General features: G+C 41.3%; 1 protein-coding gene across 1 annotated transcript in view; it reads right to left on the minus strand.

The window, feature by feature from the left end:
- Positions 1-20,373, minus strand: part of nup214 (nucleoporin 214) — a 98,010-nt gene that overhangs the window by 47,008 nt on the left and 30,629 nt on the right. The window contains exons 14-19 of the mRNA XM_052037469.1: positions 15,517-15,581; positions 12,606-12,701; positions 11,444-11,593; positions 4,854-5,012; positions 2,770-2,873; positions 1,500-1,676 (exon numbers count right to left, since the gene is read on the minus strand). Coding sequence (XP_051893429.1) covers positions 1,500-1,676; positions 2,770-2,873; positions 4,854-5,012; positions 11,444-11,593; positions 12,606-12,701; positions 15,517-15,581 — 751 coding nt within the window. The remainder of the gene's footprint in view (positions 1-1,499; positions 1,677-2,769; positions 2,874-4,853; positions 5,013-11,443; positions 11,594-12,605; positions 12,702-15,516; positions 15,582-20,373) is intronic.

The raw sequence follows: 20,373 nt of genomic DNA on the forward strand, positions 1-20,373 counted from the left end.
GAGACATAGTGGATGCAGTGGTGTCTCCTGTGCAAATATTTTCTGGATATTACCAGCTTTTTTTATTCACCCCAGGACTGCCAACCAGCATTTACAATATTCTTTAAGACCTGCTGTGATGGGGGCATCTCAGATGCCCAAAATTTAATACCAAATGAAACACATTAATTCAGAAGCCAAGGGGCAAAAAGCAAGCTTCATCCAGAGATCAAAATCCATCTAATGCATTGCCTGTAACAACTGGGACTGTGCCAAGATACCAATACTTTCTCTGAATCAGCAACCCACCCACAAAAATAACCTGAAGTGCATTTCCTCGCTCCAATCAAATTAGTGTTACTATGCGAGGACAGAGAAATTTCTTGACAAGGATAATAAAATCCGCAGTTTTAAACACATAGCTATGCTGATACTGAATAAAGTCAGGAGGTTAATGGGTCAAATATTACTGCAGACTAAGAAAAATACCTTCCATTTATCGGCTCAAGGTTAGGAGTTTTTCTCCTTCAATGATCCATTTATCAATTAATAAGAAAGTTTCAGAACTCTTTCAGTAGACGTGCCATTTGCTATTGGAAATTCAAAAACTGTAGAAGGCAAAAGAATACTCCATGGCAAACCCCTATCATCTACTCAAAGGTCAAAAAGGGAACATTCGGATCATTGTGCAAAGCAAAATCCAGAAAACATCATGGCTGGTTAACTTCTCTTAGGAGGGTATGAGGTGTGAAGGGTTGCTTTTTAAATGAATTTCCACAACTTTTATTGTCTATTATATAAAAGACAAAAAAGGCAGAAAATGCAGAAGCTGGAAATCTGACAGACAATGCTGTAAAACTGAGGAGGTCAGACAGCATCTGTGGAAATAGAACCCAAGTTAAAGTTTCAGGTCAAATACCCTTTGTCGGAGCCTTTTTCATAAAGGTCTTTAAGCTGCAATGTTAACTATTGTTTCTCTTTCCACAGATGCAGCCTGACCTGCTGAGCATTTCCAGCACTTACCGATTTTACTTTTTGTTCATACAATGCCTTTCATGACCGAAATGCTTTACAGCTCAAGATCTTTAAAAGAATAGTGAAGTGCTATTATGGTGAAAACTTAGAACTCCAATTGTGCATACTAAGGTCGCACAAACAAGAGTGAGATAGTGGCCAGAGGATCTGTTTCACTGAAGTTGAAGATAAATGTAATGCAGGACACTGGGAAGAACTACCCTTCCCTTCTTCGAAATAGGATTCTAGGATCTTTTGTGTTATCCTGAGGAGCCAGACAGAATTTCTAACATCTCATCTAAAAGAGAGGACCTTTGATGGTGTAACATAACCTCAGGACTCCAGTGAACCAGCCTTGGAGTATGTGCTCTGGAGTGAAATTGGAACCCTCATCCCTCACAATTAGGGATGATTGCACAATTGTCCAAGTCACAGGTGATAAATTAATGCAGCACTGAGAATCTCTTACTTGTAATATTCTTAACAAGAACATTTGGAAAACATACCATTGGTCACTCAGAAATTTGTCATTGGGCATGCACCACTTGGAGGTCTGATTATATATGCGGAGATTCTGCAAGCTGTTTATCAGCTCATTAATCTTCTTATCCTGCTGGTTAATAATCTCGTGATGACTGGCCAATGCATTAAACAGTACTTCCCTCTCTGGTAAAAGCAAGTGCCTGGAAGGAAACAGTTGAAGTTTAGATAACAGTGAAGGTGAACCACACAAATCCTCCTCAAATAATGATATACGAAGATGACAATCACCAAACAAGGTTTGTATGGAACCTTGATGAAACCATACAGAGTAATGTGCACAGTTCTGACTTCATATTCTCAAAAGCATAGCGAGGCACTGAGAAGGTTTAACACAGGCTTTCAGTCTGAGACCCCAGAACTCAGAGACCAAATAGCCATCTTTATAATCAAGGTGTTAAGCTATTTAATAACTTTTAGTTAAGTGAACAAATGTTTCCTCTAATGACAGTAATGTATTTCTTTGGTCAGCTGACTTGTTCCTAGAATTAGAGCACAACTCACTGGCAGCATTAAAATTCTGATAGAGGCATCAAGGGTAGCCAAAAAAATGTCAGTAACTGCCTTGGAGAGGGTTTATGCAAAGACATCAATATTGTGGCATCTCTCCTTCTCTAATCTTCACATGTATTTCCCACCATACTGGTATCCAATAGCAAGGAGATGGCATTTTCAATCATGATGCTCAAAACACCACATAAAAGGGAAATAGTCAGACTGACCCACAAAAAAGACTTCAAGAACCATTTTGCAGGATTTTGCTGATAGCGCATGGGTCTCTCCTGATTTGAAGATAGTTGCATCCACATAACTATTTACCTCAGTACATCACAAAGTGCCTTGCAGTCAAACAGTTACAATATGCATTTATTGTTATAACACAGGAAATGCAGTTGGCAATTTGCACTCAAACACCAAAAGGATGATCAGATAATCTGTTCATCATTCTCCCCTCCAACAACACCCTCCCCTCACCACCTCCCACCCCCCCCCCCCCACATAAGTCTTTTCATAAATTTAATATCACTTTACTTTCACCAAAGGGGTCAGGCAGAGCGCTAATTTAAAAGCCCTGCCTACATCACCCAAAAAGCAGTTGCACTTCCAAAGGTGCAGGACACCTTCCACTTGCACAAGTCTCTGAAGGGCAGATTTGAAAACTGCCCGACCCTGAGTCATGGCTGACAATATTATAAAGCCGAGGCAGATTTCAAAGTCCACATTCAACCCCCTTACTTGTGTTTTTTGTTCTTTTCCTGGTATTGCTCCCATTCCATATCCAGCACATCATTAACGTCTTGTACTGCAAACTTCACATATTGATGTAGGCGGCGAATTTCCTGCAAATCAAAAAGGGTCTTGCAGGTCATTTTAATCTTTTTCTTCAATCAAATTCATAGACCAAGAAAAATATGCTTAGAAAATATAAAAGAGCTAACAGCTAAATGACTTCCATACATTACTGGATTCTACACAAAAGTCCTCCGTAACAGGTTCAGGCTACTTTATTCTTGCATTCTGACTGGCCAGAAGTATCCCTCTGAAGGTCAGTGGAACAGAAAGTTTGTGTCTCAAGATACTGAATTTATGGTTTGGACTTGAGGTAATATTCACTCATTTCCTGTCTGATCTCATTTCTTTTAGAGTATTCTGCACAAAACTGGCATTGCACTTTGTCAGTGATGTAAAGGCCCTGACTACAGTAGCAAAGGCTAACCTTTAAGGGAGCAAAACATAATTTATTTGTGGTATGTTACTGAACTGCCAGTCCAAGGAGGCCTAACCACCCAGAGTCAGTACATTCAAAACCCACTATGGCAGTTTCATGATCTGAATTCAGTTGAAAACAACCCAGAAATGAAAGAAAGAACTGGCATCTGTAAAAGTGAAAGGAGATCTGCCACCCTTTTCTCAACATGCCATAGATAAAACTCCAAGGCCCTACACTTATGAAGTCCTTAACAGTCCTGCCAAGACATTCAATTGCATCAAACCAGGCAAAATAGCTCAAGAACACTGCCACCCACTACCTCCTTCTTTGGACAACTATGCACAGTGAATATAAATGCCAGTCTTTCAGCGACAAACACTTTCCACGAATTTATTTTAATCCAATGTCTGCAGGAGTGTGTGGTTCAACTCCAGTATGCAAAATCTACAACTTGGACTTCAAGGCCCGAGCATTTTGCATGTTTACAGTTGAAGTGAATGAAGAACCTGACACTGTGCAAGTTGCTAGACTCCAGGTAAACAATGAAGTAAATCAGTGAAAGGTGTCCAACCAGTTGAGATGTGGCTAAGAACAGAACCCTACAGACCAGAATATTTATAGCACAGAAGCCAGCAACTCGACCTGCTATGCCCCATCTAACTCTATGGAATAGCGAACCAGGTAACCTCACACCCCGGCCCTCTCCCGAGAGTCCTGCAAATTCTTTGCTTATTCATTCAACTCCCTCTTGGTTACTTTTCTTCCATCAATGAAATTTAATTTTTTAAAAAATCAGCTTGGTTACACATAGCTGAAGAACAATTCAAAACAGCTACATTACACCATGAAGGTGGTTAACAGTCCAGGCCGATGGTGGAAACAAGAGACATGTCAGTCAACAAGACTGTGCCATAACTTACAAATGGGAAAAGCCTTGATGAACAGGAGGTAGTGCATCCTAATGCCAGAATCAGATACCAGTTCCAAATCTTAATTCAGGTACAGCAAGAGAGTAGCAGCCACAATCTACAAACTTTACCTAGTCATCAATCAAACTGTAATACAGGTTCTGGAGGTTTTCGGATGGCTTAATCCATAAATGCAACCTATGTTCCTTGTCTTGGGTCAGACCTTCATTCTAACTGCTTTGGGCACTTATTGATTAAATGTGCAACTCAGTGTTGTCAGTTGTATTCTCCTCAAAAGTTGTGTGAGATATACTCACAATCAAGAACTACAGGGCATCACAGATGATGTTTCCCTGACATTGGGGAGAAGTAATTCTCCAGTGAAATAAAGGACTAGCCGAGTATCAAATCTTTCTAACATTTAAACCTTCCAAGAAATACCTTCTGCACTTAGATTCTCCCAGCAAAGGCAACATGTCTGTGCCAGCAATTTCTAAAATCATCTATTTACTCCATGCTCCTGTTCTTTCAGAAGAAAGATTTTTCCCCCTTTTAAGTATATATTCAGTTCCCTTCCAGGTCATAATAAAAAGAAAATCTGTTGCCAAGGTGAAACCAGATGAGAACCCATGAGATTTGCCTTTATGAGTTAACTGAATGATATAATTGGCCGATGTTAGCAACATAAAACAGCAACATACCTTAAGCTGAGCTTCACTCTTTGGGTCAAGTGGTTTTCGGCGCAGAAGCTGAAGGTAATTCTGGTCTATGCTTCGTTGGTTTTGCGTAGTTGCATCTTCCACAGCAGCAAATCCTTCCAGCAGCACAGTCTTCAGGGTGCCAATATCTCCATGCAAGGACTAATGAGGTGGAGGTGGTGGGAAAGAGGTAGAAAAGTAAAAACCACAGCCAACCAGAAAATTATTCTGGGGAGAAATAATTCTCCAGATAGATAAAGGACAAGCCTGAGGATCAAATCTTCATAACATTTCTTCTGATAAATGCCATCCACATTTGCCCCATAATATTCCTTAATAAATTGCCTTCGCACCAATATAGAAAACAGACAACAAGGAATTAGAAGAATCATGCTTGGCAATACAAGAATTGCATCACAGAGAGCAGAATCCCACTGCTTGGCCCAGATCCAAAATGTTTTTCTTCTACCCAGTTATCGTAAGCTAGGAACAGAAGCAAGCCATTTTAGCCCACTCCCTTCCCCAACTGCCTGTTCCACATTCAGTGAATGTGTGTCTGATCTGTGTCCTACTTTAGATTTTTTGTCTAATATTAAGTTTAAGTTTCAAGTTTTAGACTGCCCAAGCAGCAGAAATAGATACTATCTACTCTTTGGGATCCCCATAATATAAACCAATTAGCCCTAGCTTCAGAAACTCTAGGAAATGTAACTCTAAATCTGTAGTTCCTCTTAATTATCCCGTGGAGTTCAGGTACTATTTTGGCAAATCACTGCTTCACTCCCTCCAAGATTCTTAAAATGTGGTCCTCAGAAATTCTCCAAGGCCTAACCAGGGATTTACGTAGTCATAGCAATACTTCGACCTCATTGTATTCTAGTGCTCACGGTGTAAAAGCTGGCATTCCATTAACTGAAGATCGTTTCTCACTGCTGTTTCATAACCATGCTCAAAACTCTGAATTTTACTGGTTTCCATTCTCCATCACCATCCACCAATGCCCAGTTATTAACACCCATTTACCCCTTAGAGATGTTTTTCTATACATTAGAAATACCATGGAGATGGAAGTGTAATCAAATTCATTAAAGGGAAATTATCGATTTACAAATTTGCCTTGCACAAGAGGACCAAGTGTAATATTGCCAAAGCAGCAGCAAGAAATCAAAAGAACACAGGTGAAGTGAGTGGGCAGGTTGTGGCAGATGGAGTGTAATGAAGTTGTGAAATCATTTACAGCATTTTTTTAATAAAAGTTACAGACAAATAAATGATGTTATTGTTTCAAAAGTTAACAGCAAGCAGTTAACAATGCATTAAGCTTTGTATATTGTTTGTCAAGGCTTGAATCACAAGAATAAAGGAAGTCTTCCTGCTGTTTGGAGAGCACACCTAGGGTACGGTATAGTTTTTGTCCGCTTGTCCAGAAAGAATACATTGGCCACAGAAGAGGCGATACAAACTCGTTCACCAGACTGATGCCCATAATGAGAAGATTATTTGATATAGAGTTTAAGTAGAATAGGACTCTATTCTCTGAATTTAGAACAAATGCAAAACTTACTGAACATTTAGAGACCTTTTAGAAAATTATTTTCAGGATCTGGGAGCCACTGTCAAGGCCAGCATTTATTGCCCATCTCTCATGCCTTTGGGAAATTAATGGTGTACTTCCTGAACAGCTGTAGTCTTCCTAGTAAAGAGACTACCACAGTGCTATTAAGTAGGGATGCCAGAACTTCAGACCTAGTGACAATGAAGGACTGCTGATATACTTCCAAGTCAGGACGGTGTGCAAGTTGGAGGAAAATCTGCTGGTGGTGGTGTTCTTTCCCATGTATCTGCAAGTTGGAGGAAAATCTGGTGGTGGTGGTGTTCTTTCCCAGGTATCTGCTCTCCTTCTTGGAGGTAGACTTGCAAATACAGGAGATACTATCAGAATAACCTGGCCTAATAAATACAGTGTCTTTTGTAGATGACACATGCTGCAGCCATTGTGCAATGGTGACATAGGAAGTAACTGTTAAGGGTGGTTGATGGAGTGCTTTGACCTGGAAGGCATCGAGCTTCTTGAGAGTTGCTGACGCTGCACTTGCCCAAACAAGTGGAGAGTACTCCAGCTCGCTCCTGACTTGTGCCTTGCAGATGGCAGAAAGGGTATGTCAGGAGGATAATTATAAGTATGAAATAACCAAGGAAATGTCAGGAGGATAATTAGCTTCTGACCTGCTATTGCAGCCGTAATATTTGTGTGCATGGCCAATGATGATTCCAGAATATTGATGTTGATAATGCCACTGAACGTCAAAAGTAGTTAGGTTAGACTTGCTTGTTGGAGATGGTCATTGCATGGCACTTTTGTGGTGTGTCTCTTACTTGCCTCTTATCACTCCATGCCTGAATATTATATAGATCTTAAACTGCAGGTACAGCCTGCTTCATTTGCTGAGGTGTGAATGGAACTGAATGTTGTACAATTATCAATGAACATCCTATGAAGGGAGGTCACTAACGGGGCAGGTGCCTTGAGAAAACATACAGTGATGTGCTGGGGCTGGGATGATTGACCTCAGACAACCACAATCGTCTCCTTTTGATCAAGGTAAGACTCTGGCATGTCTTCCCTCTGATGCCTATTGACACAAATGGTGCTGACAGACCTGTATTCTCCAGCTGCTCTGTCGACAAAGGGCGTTTGGATCTCGATTCAGTACTAGTCCACAAATGCAGGCACTGGTTTGCGAGATCAGCAGTGCTATGGGTGCTGTCGTAGGTAGCCCTTTTAAATCAGAAGCCCTTGGGGTCCATCAGGAGCAGTCTCATGGTGGACAGGGACTTCCAAATGTGACAGTAGAGAGGCCTCCTGCAATCTGGGGCGAAAATCCGGGAGCACCACTAGAGATGCACCTGGGAGAAGATGGATAAATGAATGGTGGTGGTGGTGGTATGTGGTTAAGAGAAGGCGACTGGTTACAAGATACAGCTGGTGCAATCCTTGAGTGCATAACTGGCAGTCTGGAAGCAGCCCCAATCAGCAGCTGTCAGTTATAATCAACGTTCAGGGAATGGGGTAGAGTAGGAGATGATGTAATTTCTCCACACTTGCATTTGCTGTGGAGGACACGAGTTATGAACATAGTAAGTACACCTTCCTATTGGGAAAGAAAGGATTATTTTCTTATACCAAGGTGAAATTCAGACACATCCATCAGCCACATTCACATCTAAAATGGAAAAATACAGGAAAATTCTGCTACTAAAATCAAACATATTTCTGCTTTGAGCATCAATAAAAAAAAATTGTGGACAGGCTGTGCATGCATGCGGACAGAGTAGCACATATTTGTGTGGCTACTAATGTGTGCGCATTAATACCCATACAGCAAACACCAGTCTTCAATTGCCACTAGATCAGGACTTCGTCTGTGAATTCAGCCTGATCGTCAGCAAGCAACAGCTGCTCAATGTTAAAAGAAATCACACAAGATGAAGTCTGTGGTCCGGAATGTTAGGTCCCTTGTGGCCAAACAGAAAAGCAACAGACCTGAACACCACTGTGCTGTCAAACCTCAGGAATACAGATTGTTTGACATAGATATCTCTGCACCTAAGCAGATGGCCATTTTAAAAGATCAAGGTGGGCAGTGTAACTTCTTATGGAGGGGCAACCCAGAGGGGGAATGCTGTCTTCACAGAGTGAGCATTGCCTGGTTAAGCACTGCACCTGCTCGATTATATCATCATATTAACAAATGTCCACAAAGATGTTTGTATCACTCAAGGCACGACAGATTCCAAGACTGCTAGACTGACCACCCCGATCTGCTCTATTATCTCCATCCACCTGGCCCCAAAATACCAGTATCAGCTGAAGTGTTACCACAATAAGATAAATGTTGAAGCTCTCAAGAACCCAGCAGAGCTGGCTCTTCTCATACAGTGCCTCACAAACGACCTGCCAACTCACAGCCTTCGGGAGCCGCAAAGCATTTAAGGCTTGTGAGCTGTTCTAAAGTCTGTCATTATTGGCACCTGTGAAGAAACTCTTAGTTTCCCCAATAAAAACCACCAGGGCTGAACCTGCAAGACTCTTGAACAAGGGGACATAGTCACAGAATTAGGGGGGCATTCATTTAAAACAAAGAAGAACAGGAATATCTTCACAGAGGGTATCGAATTTGTGAAACTCTCTACCTCAGAGTGTTATGAAAGCTATTTAGGGAGAGGGTAGATCAATTTTTGAAAGATGGCAAAATTGAGGGCTATAGGAAACCAGCACAGAAGAGGAGTTGAGGCCAGCATAGATCAGCCATGATTGTATTGAATAGCTGAGGAGGCAGAGGTCCAGTAGAAAAATTGGAACCAAAAGGACAGATGCAGAGAGCACAGGACAGATTATTGTTATTGGGAAAATGGTAGACAGGTTTTTTTTTAAAAGAACAAAAGACTCAGGAGACCTGACTCAGGAGGTAAGCACATCGATAGCAGAGGTTTAGAAGGCTATGGGCCAAACACAGGCAGATGGGACTGGCTTGCTGGGCACACAGTCAGCATGGATAAGTTGGGCCTAAGGGCCTGTCTCCATGCTGAAACACTCTATGACTTATTCAAATTCTTCAAAATTGTGAAGAATTGTTAAAAGATGTTAAGAATTGGATTCTCCTACAACTAAGAAAGTTGCACATTATCAGGAATAAAAATGTGTCAGCCAGAACTCAGGTCACAGCGATAAACCCAATCAAGGTCTTGGGTTTGTTGGGGGGGGTGGGGTGGTGTTGTTCAACCTGTAGAAGTCTTGTAAGGACTGGGTGGGGAGGATGGTGTTGGTTTGGAGCAAACCTGGTAACTGAGGGTGATTAAAAGTAAGTAAGAATCAAAGGTAGTGAAGGACAAAGGTAAGTGTGTCCCAGCAATAAGACCTGGTTGTCTCATGTCCAATTATCACTCCAGGTACAACTCAGTCCAAATTCCCCAGCAATGCTCCAAAGAACATTGTAATTTTCTGCCAAAGTACATAATATATGAGGAGCATTTGATGGCTCTGAGCCTGTACTTGGGAGTTCAGAAGGATGAAGGGGGATCTCATTGAAACCTACCGAATACTGAAAGGCCTGGATAGAGTGGACGTGGAGAGGCTGTTCTCATTTGTAGGAGAGTCTAGGATTTGAAGGCACAACCTCAGAAAAAAAAGAGACATCCCTTTAAAACTGAGATGAGTATGAATTTCTTCAGCTGAAGGCTGGTGAACCTGTGGAATTCGTTGCCACAGAGGACTGTGGAGGCCAAGTCACTGGATGTATTTAAGGCAGAGATTGATAGGTTCTTGATTGGTAAAGGGGCTAAGAGTTATGGGGAGAAGGCAGGAGAATGGGGTTGAAAAAAAATTAGCCATGGTTGAACAGTGGAGCAGACTCAATGAGCAGAATGGCCTAATTCTGCTCCAATATCTTGTGGTCTTATGGACAGGTGATGAATGACTTTATCGTATGCACAAGTGTGTCATAGATGCAAGGGTGATACACAGTCATATGTGCCTGGCCAAACTTCTGGAGTGATGTTAAATGGCCCATAAATGGTCAGTGTTAAAGCAACATTTCTAGCAAGAATGTTTCACTTGTGGTAGAATGCAAAACAAGGAACCATTCAGAATCCAATCAGAAAATAAGGAAAAATTACTCAAACTGGTAGAATGGGGAACTTGCAACTCAGAAAATGGTTGAGGCAATAGTTTAAACAGTTCTAAAATACAGTAAACCAGTAAGGAGGGAAAAGAGAACAGAAAGAATGACTCAAATGCCAAGTTAAAATATACGGAATGAGGAGGAAACTCATATGGAATATTATCAGCATAATCTAGCTGGGCTAAATGGCCTGCTTCTATGCAATACATGTTAAATTTACAGGCAGCAAATTTTGGCCAATTGTAACATTAAGCTAGAGACTGAGGTTGAGATGGGGGAGCAAAGGGGAGAGGACAAGGCAAGGTGACAGGTGTAAAGGGCGTTGGATTCAGAATAAAAATAGAAAACACTGGAAACACTCAGTTTTGACATGCGACGTTAACTCTGTTTCTCTTTCCACAGATACTGCCCAACATGCTAAATATTTTCAGCAATTTCTGTTTTCATTTCAGATTGCTGGCAACTGCAGTTTTTGGATTTTCATTGGACCTTGGAGATGGAAGTGACTGCAGGTTACACATTTGGAGTTGCCCAGCTTATAGTAGATTGACAGCAAACATCTGGCAACACTAACTGCTCTCACTTTTTTCAACCAAGTGGAAGCCTGTCGTATATTCTTCATTCATTACTCTTCACTTAACAATTTAGATTATTAAACAGAGAGTTATGACAAGAAAACAGAGTGCTGGATTAATTCAGTAGGTTAGATCATGTGTGGGGAGTGAGAAACAAGAACTCAATTGGTTGCATGTCTCGACAATTATTCACCCTAAACTTGAATGGTGGTGCTGATATTAAGCAATAGATTTACTTTTCCTCATTCACATCTGACATGGCCTAAATTCAAATTAGCACAACCACCAGCTCTTACTTGGTGGACAAATTAGCCAAGAAGCTCATTTCTCCACTTGCCTCAGTAGTCTCCTTGATCTCCAACAGGAAGGCATCGAGTGACTCTGCATCAAGTTTCAGATGAGCCATGTCCTTTGGGCTGCCAACCACAAAGTTAGCACTTGCCATGCGAGCCTTTAACTCATCCAACTCTTTCTGAAAAAGAGCAATCTGCACAAAGAGCACAGTATTAGCATTCCAGAGCTAGCTTTTTCCAAACAAGTTATTTTTTTTTTAAAAAATGAAACCTTTTCATATTCTCAGGACAGCCCATCACAACATAGGATGTACCACCACTGTTGCACATTTCACTTAGTGGGAACTGCACCTTCAGCTGTTAGGGCTAAAACTTGTGGAAATCCTTCCCAAACCTCCTTTAATCATTCCCTGAAACCAACACCTTTAATCAAGCATTGGTTTAATACTTCTTTATGACTGCGGAATCTTCCACCCCTTGGAATATGTTATAGGTGCAACCTTAAAGCAAACTGCTGTATTTATACAGTGGCCTGAACAATAAGTTTGTGTTGTAACACCAGGCAAAATAGCAGACAATCTGCATGAGAAAGATCCCATGAACCATGAGAAAATGAACAAATAGTTCGTATTGGTGATGCTAGTTCAGCCGTAAATAATAGTCAGGAATTGGTGAGAACTCACCAGAGCTTTCAAATACTGATATGGGATCTTTTCCATCTAATTTTGTTTCCCCAAGTCAATGATTTCAAAACAACTCCATAAGATTTAACTCCAAAATTCAGCTGACAGTAGCACAGCAAGATCCTGTCATAAGTTTTATAAAAGACATGAAACAGGGCATCTGTGTGCTTCTCAAGTAGAGAAGTACATGATTCCTTGGCATCAGAGAAGGGGAAGTTACCCTAATGTACTGGCCAGAGTTCATCCCTCAAAAAACAAAATACTCAATTGTTATGACATTACTACTTGTGGAATCTATTGCTGTCCAAATCGGCTGCAACATTTAAGATTGCAACATTGATTAGTACTTCAATGGCTGTTGTGCTTTGTGATATTCTGTGATCATGAAATGCTTTTACTTTCAAGATTGCTAAAACAGTTCATTTTAAGAACAACTGTGTTCATAGCTAATCAAAGCTAATCAACCAGAAGCAATCAAGTTGAATGGAGGTTTCACCAAATATTTTACACCCACTGTTCTCACCTCCTCCATGATTCCCATCATCACTGGGTCTAAAGTTGGCTGTTGTTGCAGTTGTTTTTCCAGATCAGATGCGGAAACCTTTGTTGTTGTGGAGGTCTTAAGAGAAAAGATAAAACAGTCTGCATTTTTATCTATCCGTAAATATTTGTACCCCTAATAAATCAGAAGCAGGCAAGATGAAGCAAGGACTTGTATCAAAATACAAAACGTATAGGAAAATGAAGCTAGGGAAGAAATTGTGGAGCTTCTTCTGGAGATACTTGGTGGTGAAGACGGATTTGACACCCTTCCTATTTGAAGAACCACATACAGTTCTCCAAATAGGAAGGGTGTCATTCAACTGCAAAGGCTGCAAAAAATATTTACGAGGATGTTACCAGGACCAGAGGGCTTGCGTTATAAGGAGAGACTAGATAGCTAGGATTTTTTCCAGGGAGTGTAGGAGGCTGAGGGGTGACATTATAGAGGTTTATTAAATCATGAGGGGCATAGATAAGGTGGATCCACAGTCTTTTCCCCAGGGCAGGAGCCTGAAACTAGAGGTAATAGGTTTAAATTGGGGTGGGGGGGGGGGAGATTTAAAGGGACCCAAGGGGCAACTTTACACACAGAAGTGGCAGGTGGGTAAAATTAAGACATTTAAAAGGCATTTGGATAGTTACATGGATAGGAGAGGTTTAGAGGGATATGGGCCAAACGCAGGCAAATGGGACTAGCTCAGTTGTGCAACTTGGTCAGCACGCACGAGTTGATCCAAAGGGTCTGTTTCCATGCAGTATATGACTACGTGATGTGGTTCTTGACTTCTGTCAAGCTTGTTCAACACAATTGATGGCGAGAGAATGATAAATGGTCATTACTCACTCCACTTCCAGACCCACCCTATCCTGCACAATCTGTAAAAAAAAACACAAACCCAAAGAAAAACCCTCTGGACCATTCATCTTCAACTCCCTCAGGTGATTCAAACCAATCCCAGAGATCAATGGAACAAGTACTCTCTCTCAGGTTATTTCCCTTTTCTGTTAAATGATGTGAGAATTGTCAACTCCCTCTTTCGACAGCACAAGCATCAACAACTAGATCCACCTTGAAAGGCAGAACATATGAGCGCAGAATACATGAATCCAAATGTTTGATTATAAATGTCTTTAGAAAGATTTCATTTACCTCATGCTCATGAAGTACAAAACTTCTCTGGGAAGTCTGTAGAACTTCCACAAAGAAATACAGGCAACAACATTGTCACTGAAGGGTTGCATTCCTAGAAAACCATCAGATTTGCGAAATCTTATTTCCCCATTGAATCCCATGCTATAAGTGAGATGTTTTTCTGTCAACAGCAATGATGAATACCACAGCTGCTAGGGGTGGGGCATTGCAAGATTTGCTTTGGAAAGTGACAAGGAAGTTGCTTAAGAGGCCAGCAGCTGCGTTTAGAGATACAAGTGACTGCTAATGCTCATCACCTTCCAGCCTTCAGTTTGAATGGTGACATACACTTTTAAAAACATATCAAATATAGGTAAGGTGCTTTCATGATATAACTCACAACAGATAACAATGGTCATTTAGGTTTACAACTGGAATTTAAATTTGCTGGCTCTGCTTCCAACGTCTTTAAGGAAAATAATATGGAAGACTCCTGGGGAGGAAAAAAAAACTGCTAGACAGCAAAATGAACCTACCAAGCTAAACAAAAACACATTATCTGCGCATGCATCAAGAAATGAGAGTTGAAACAAACAGATAAAATGTGTTGTTTCTTTTGCATTTTGTATTTATTTAATTTCTTCCCTACATAAATTTCATAAGAGCGAGTTTTATTCTGCATCTCGAATTCTTAGGTTGTGATCTGTGAATTCCGTAAGGGTGAATTTCCGTAACCTGAACAGCTGCAACACAGCGGTTACCTGGAGTTAATCTAGTTTTAGTGACCCTTAGTGGCAGAAACAAGTAATTGCAATCAGATATCCAATGCCATATTGTTTTTCCCCAGGAGCCATATGGTAAATAGCCATGGCAATGCAAGGGATCTACAGTGCTGGCTGTGTGGAAACATCTGGAATACAAGGGCATTTTGAAGTTTTGGCCAATGCTGCTAACAAGCCAACAAAAAAGCATGGATTCCATTAAGGGATAATGAATTAATATCCAACTTCCACATTTGTGAAAAAAATCAACAGGATCAAGCAAGTGGCACAATTAACAAGACTGGAGTTTGCAACATGGAGTTATCGGGCAGGAGGGGAGACTGGGGGTAAGTAATCCTTGGCAGATTAAAATGAACTTTTGTCAACCCATACGGCACGAACATAGGCCCTTCGGTGCAACTCATGCATGCCGACCAATGGGCCCTCCTGAACTAGTCTCATTTGCCTGCACTTGGCTCTTATCCCTCTACACATTTCCTTTCCACATACCTGTCCAAATGTCTTTTAAATGTCGTAATTGTACCCACTTCTATCACATCCTCAGGCAGATTGTTCCATGTACGCACCACTCTCTGTGTGGAAAAACTTGCCCCTCAGGTCCACTTTAAATCTTTCCCACCTCACTTTAACTCTATGCCCTCTAGTTTTAGATTGCCCTACCATGGAAAAAAGACAGGGATCATCCACCTTATCCATACCCATCATGATTTTATAAACCTCTGTAAGGTCACCTTTTAAGCTCTACTCAACTCTGCTTGTGAAGGAGTGATTGGCATCTCCTCCTGTTATGAAGCACTCACCTGCCCAAGTCAAAGTCAATAAAATAAAGTACTGATTTTCTTAAAACAAAAAGATTTTTAAAAATAAAACACAAGTTGCACTGTATTGCCATATTGTGCCTAACATTTAAGTTCATCAGGTGAACACCAAATGTCACTATTCAGAATCACAGCATCTGTTGTTCTTGAATTTCTTACCTGAGTAGGGCAAGACTTCGGAACAGGCATTACAGCAGCAGAGCCCAATGCACTTCGGGTCACAGCTTCAGGGAGGAAAGTAAAAGGATTTAAAACTGTACAGTTTTATCTACATTTTCAATTTTCCCTCTATTTTCCCCCTCTCAAATTGAAGGGGGGAACTGCAAGTCATTCACTACTTCACTACTTCTTTTCATGCAATGAGCCAAATCAGAATTGCAGCTTCCAGAGGCCAACATCAGGAACTCTGCAGGTTAAGAAATAGAATAAAACAACAACTTGTATTTATAGAAAAGCTTTAATGTAAATAGATGCCATAATGCCTCACATCAGTGTTAACAACAATTGACACCAAGCCAAATAAACAAATAGTAAGGTAAATCACAGAGCTTTTAGGCTGTATCTTAATGCAGAAAAGAATACCAGGGAAGTAAAGATGGAGTGAAAGAATTCCAAAGCTTTGGGCCTTAGTGGCTGACAATGCAGAGGGATGGGAAAACAAGAAAAAAAATTTTAAACTGTTCTCTGTCCAGCCTGGAGACAATATTGGTCAGCAAGCACAGAGGTGATGAGTAAATGGTTCTTAGGACAAGGGAGGCCAAGGGCAGTGGAGCATGGATAATCTCAAGTTTTCAAAGGGTAGAAAATGGAAACCTACTAACTGCGCATCAGAACCATCAAGTCTAAAGGTAACAGGATGATGTGCTGAAACCAGAGCAGAGCCAGGCAACACGATAGAGGGGAAAAATGACGGTCTGAATGTTAGCACTGATATGTGGTCTAGAGCTCAATTCAGAATCAAATATGACAAAGTCTGCAAACTGTCTAGTCAGTTTTGTTAGCCATTTGTAAGCAAAAGGAATGGGTGATGAAAGGGTTTAGGAACAAAGTTTATGACAAACAAGGTTCTGGGAGGAATGGACAGAGCAGATGCCGAGCAGCTGTTTCATCTCTTTGGAGGACCTGAAATTTTGGGGCGTAGTTTCAGAAATAAGGGTCAGCCATTTAGACTAAATTGAGATGAAATTTCTTCAACACAGTCAGGTGCAATTCATGATAATTCTCTACCTCAGAACTATAGACCCTCAGTCATCAAGTATGTCCAAGGCTGAAATTGAGATGTTTTGACCACCTTGACAATCAGGAGGTAAAGATCAGCCACGACTGGATTGAATGGCAGAGCAGTCTCAAAGGACTTCATTGCCAACTTCTACTTCCATGTATATTATGTTACATTCTTAAGTAACAGACTGAAGATATGGCTTCAGCTCTCTTCACCCTATAATGGATATTGGACAGTTTGACAATTTAGAGATGCTGTAGGGGTCAAGTGACACCCAGAAGTGAGGTCCAATCACAGTTTTATATAACTAATGCAACTTCCACTCTTTTGTACTCTAACCCTCAACATACCAGTCCCCTTCAGATTTTTTATTTTGCACATATACTTCAGTCTTTACTGACTCCAAAATCTTCCTAGTTTCACCCTTGTCCCCTTTTTAAAGTTTTTACGAAATGGTCCAATAGTTGATAGTTCTTAGTATTGCTCAATCACAAATGTTGGAAGTTACTATAGCCATTTTCAATTTCTAATGCACCAACCATTGCCATATCAAGATGAGTACCATCTTTCATGACTTCCCCCCCTCCCTGACAATGAATCACAAGCCATTCTGCTCCTATTTTGCCACCTTAGGACTTCAAACCCCAGTGACTGGGTATGACAGACTACTATAAACATTGCCATATTTTCACTCCTAAGTGACTGATTTCTGTTAGTGTCCATTTCTTGTAAACATAAATTAATGGGGTCCATACCTATCCTGCAATGAAAATGTCAATCTTGGCTTGCGATCCAGTTATACATACTTCGCACATACATTAACTGATTCTGAGGGGCTGATTCTTCATTTCCAGAAACACTTGCAGTTTTAACTCCAACCTGTAATTTATATATATATATCTAACATTTGCTATTTCTAGAGAAGGTAGGGCTATTTTTTGCCAGACTGCCAGTATATATAAAGCAGTTTAATGAATTCCCTCTTAAACCAAATGAGAGCACCAATTAATAAGTCCACTGCCATATTTGAATGGAGGCAAACTACTGACCACTGGACTAACATCACTTGCTCCCCTCCTCAATGTGCAATTACATTTTCTTTTCCAAAGATGTAACTACATAATACAATAGATTTGGAAGAATTAGTGGATGCAGTGTCTCTTTGACTTTCAGTAGGCTTTTGACAAGAGGTTGTTGTGTAAAACTGAAACCTGGAAGTGTGGGTAATACACTTGCATGGACTGTGAATCAACTGACAGACAAGAAGCGGTCAAAATAAAAGGCAGGCAGTGACTAGAGAGATATCACAGGGATCAGTACTTGAGCCCCAGCTGTTCACCATCTATATCAATAATTTGGATGAGGGAATTGAATGTAACACCTCCAGATGACATAAAACTGGAGAGGATTGCAAAGAGCAAGTTGGTTGAGCAGGTAAATGCAAGGCAGACATAGTTTAATGTGGATAAATGCAACGTTATCCACTTTGGTACTAAAAACAGGAAAACAGTTGGTGATAAAATAGGAAAAGGCACCTAATACTTCAGTTCTGAAATCAAACATTCAGGAAGGCATATGGTTTGTTAGTCTTCATTACAAGAGGATTTGAATACAGGAGCATGGACATCTTGTTGTAGCTCAAGGCTCTGGTGATACTCCATCTGGAATCATCCGCACAATTTAGTCTCCTTATCTGAGGAAGGATGCTCTTGCCATGGACAGAGTGCAACAAAAGATTACTAGACTAATGTTCCAAGATACAGGTGCTTCAGGCGGGATAGAGGTGGAGAAGAGAGAGAAGAGTTGCATTTTTGATCAAGGGGAACATTACAGCAGTAGTCAGAGATGAAATTACTGAAGGATCATCTAGTGATGCTTTATGGGTACAGCTGAGAAATAAGAAGTGAATGATCACCTGGTTGGGGTTGTAGTACAGGGCCCCAAACATTCAACAGGAAATAGAACAAATATGGGGGGAGATTGTGGAGAGTTGCAAGAGTGATAGAGTTGTCATAGTAGGGGATTTTAACTTTCCTAACATAGACTGGGAGTGCCATACTGTTAAGGGCTTAGATGGGGTGAAATTGTGTTCAGGAAAGTTTCCTCAGGCAATACACACAGCCTTAGGATAGAACTGAGATCAAGAGAAAAAAATTACTTCACCCAGAGGGTTTTGAACCTGTGTAAAGGAAAGCAATGGAGGTGAAGTCATTAAATATATTCAAGAAAGAGATGCAAGGGATCAAGTAATATAAGTACAGCAATTACTGCTACTGTCACATAGCTCCTGCAACCCAGGTTCAATGCTGACCTCCAGAGCTGTACGTATAGAGCTTGCATTCTGTCCCTTTGACCCTCTGGGTTTCCGCCCACATCCCTGATTGGCTAATTGGCTATTGTATGTTGTCCTCAGTGTGGCAGGAGAATCAAGCGAGGTACAGAGAGCGAGAGAAGTTGCACTCGCTAGCTTCCTATTGATCTATTAGTCCTTGCAAACTTCACAGGTTAGTAGTCTATATGTTCTACTTTGAATGCTGTTGAGGGGGATGATCTACAGGGATCAAGCAGCAGTAGCCAGGTCTCTGGCACTGGGACTGGTCCTGCTGCTCAAAAGCGAAGGGAGGAGAAGAGGAGGGCAAGAGTGATAGGGGACTCGATAGTCAGGGGAACAGACAGAGGGTTCTGTGGACATGAGCGAGAATCCCAGATGGTACATTGCCTCCCAAATGCCAGGATCCAGGATGTCACTGATCAGGTCCACAGCATTCTTGTGCAGAAGGGAAAGCAGCCAGAAGTCTTGGTACATGTTGGTACCAATGACAAAGGTAGAAAGAGGGATGAGGTCCTGAAAAGTGAGTTTAGGGAGCTAGGTAGAAGGCTGAAGAACAGGACCTTAAGGGTAGCAATCTCAGGATTGCTGCCAGTGTCATCTGATAGTGAAGGTAAGAATAGGAGGAGATGGCAGATGAATGCATGGCTGAGGAGTTGGTGCAGGGGGCAAGGTTTTAGATTTTTGGATCATTGGGATCTCTTCTGGGGAAGGTGGAACCTGTACAGATTGGATGGGTGACATCTGAACTCGAGGGGGATCAATATCCTTGCAGGCAGGTTTGCTAGTGTGGTTTGGGGGGGTTTAAACTAGTTTGCAAGGGGGATGGGAACCGGAGGGATAGGTCAGTGGAAGAAGTGCATGGAGTAAAGCCAGATCTAACATATAGAGAGGCGTTGAGGAAAGAGAAGCAGAGTATAGGGTATGAAAGTAGTAAGGTGGATGGGCTAAAGTGCCTTTACTTAAATGCAAGAAGCATCAGGAATAAGGGTGATGAACTGAGAGCTTGGATAAATACATGGAACTATGATATTGTGGCTCTTGCAGAGACTTGGCTGTCACCAGGGCAGGATTGGACACTGAATATTCCTGGATTTCAGTGTTTTAAAAGGGATGGGGAAGAAGAGGAGGGGTGGCGTTATTGGTCAGGGACAATATTACAGATGCAGAAAGGGTGGATAATGTAGCAGGATCCTCGCTAGAGTCAGTATGGGTGGAAGTTAGGAACAAGAAAGGAGCAGTTACTCTACTGGGAGTATTCTATAGGCCCCCCGGTAGCAGTAGGGATACTGAGGAGCGGATTGGGAGGCAGATTTTGGAAAGATGCAAAAATAACAGGGTTATTATCGTGGGAGACTTCAACTTCCCAAATATTGATTGTCACCTGCTTAGTATCAAAGGTTTAGACGGGGCAGAGTTTGTTAACTGTCCAGGACAGATTCCTGTCAGAGTATGTTGACAGGCC

Source organism: Pristis pectinata, chromosome 23, assembly GCF_009764475.1.
Source record: "Pristis pectinata isolate sPriPec2 chromosome 23, sPriPec2.1.pri, whole genome shotgun sequence".
NCBI lineage: Eukaryota > Metazoa > Chordata > Chondrichthyes > Rhinopristiformes > Pristidae > Pristis > Pristis pectinata.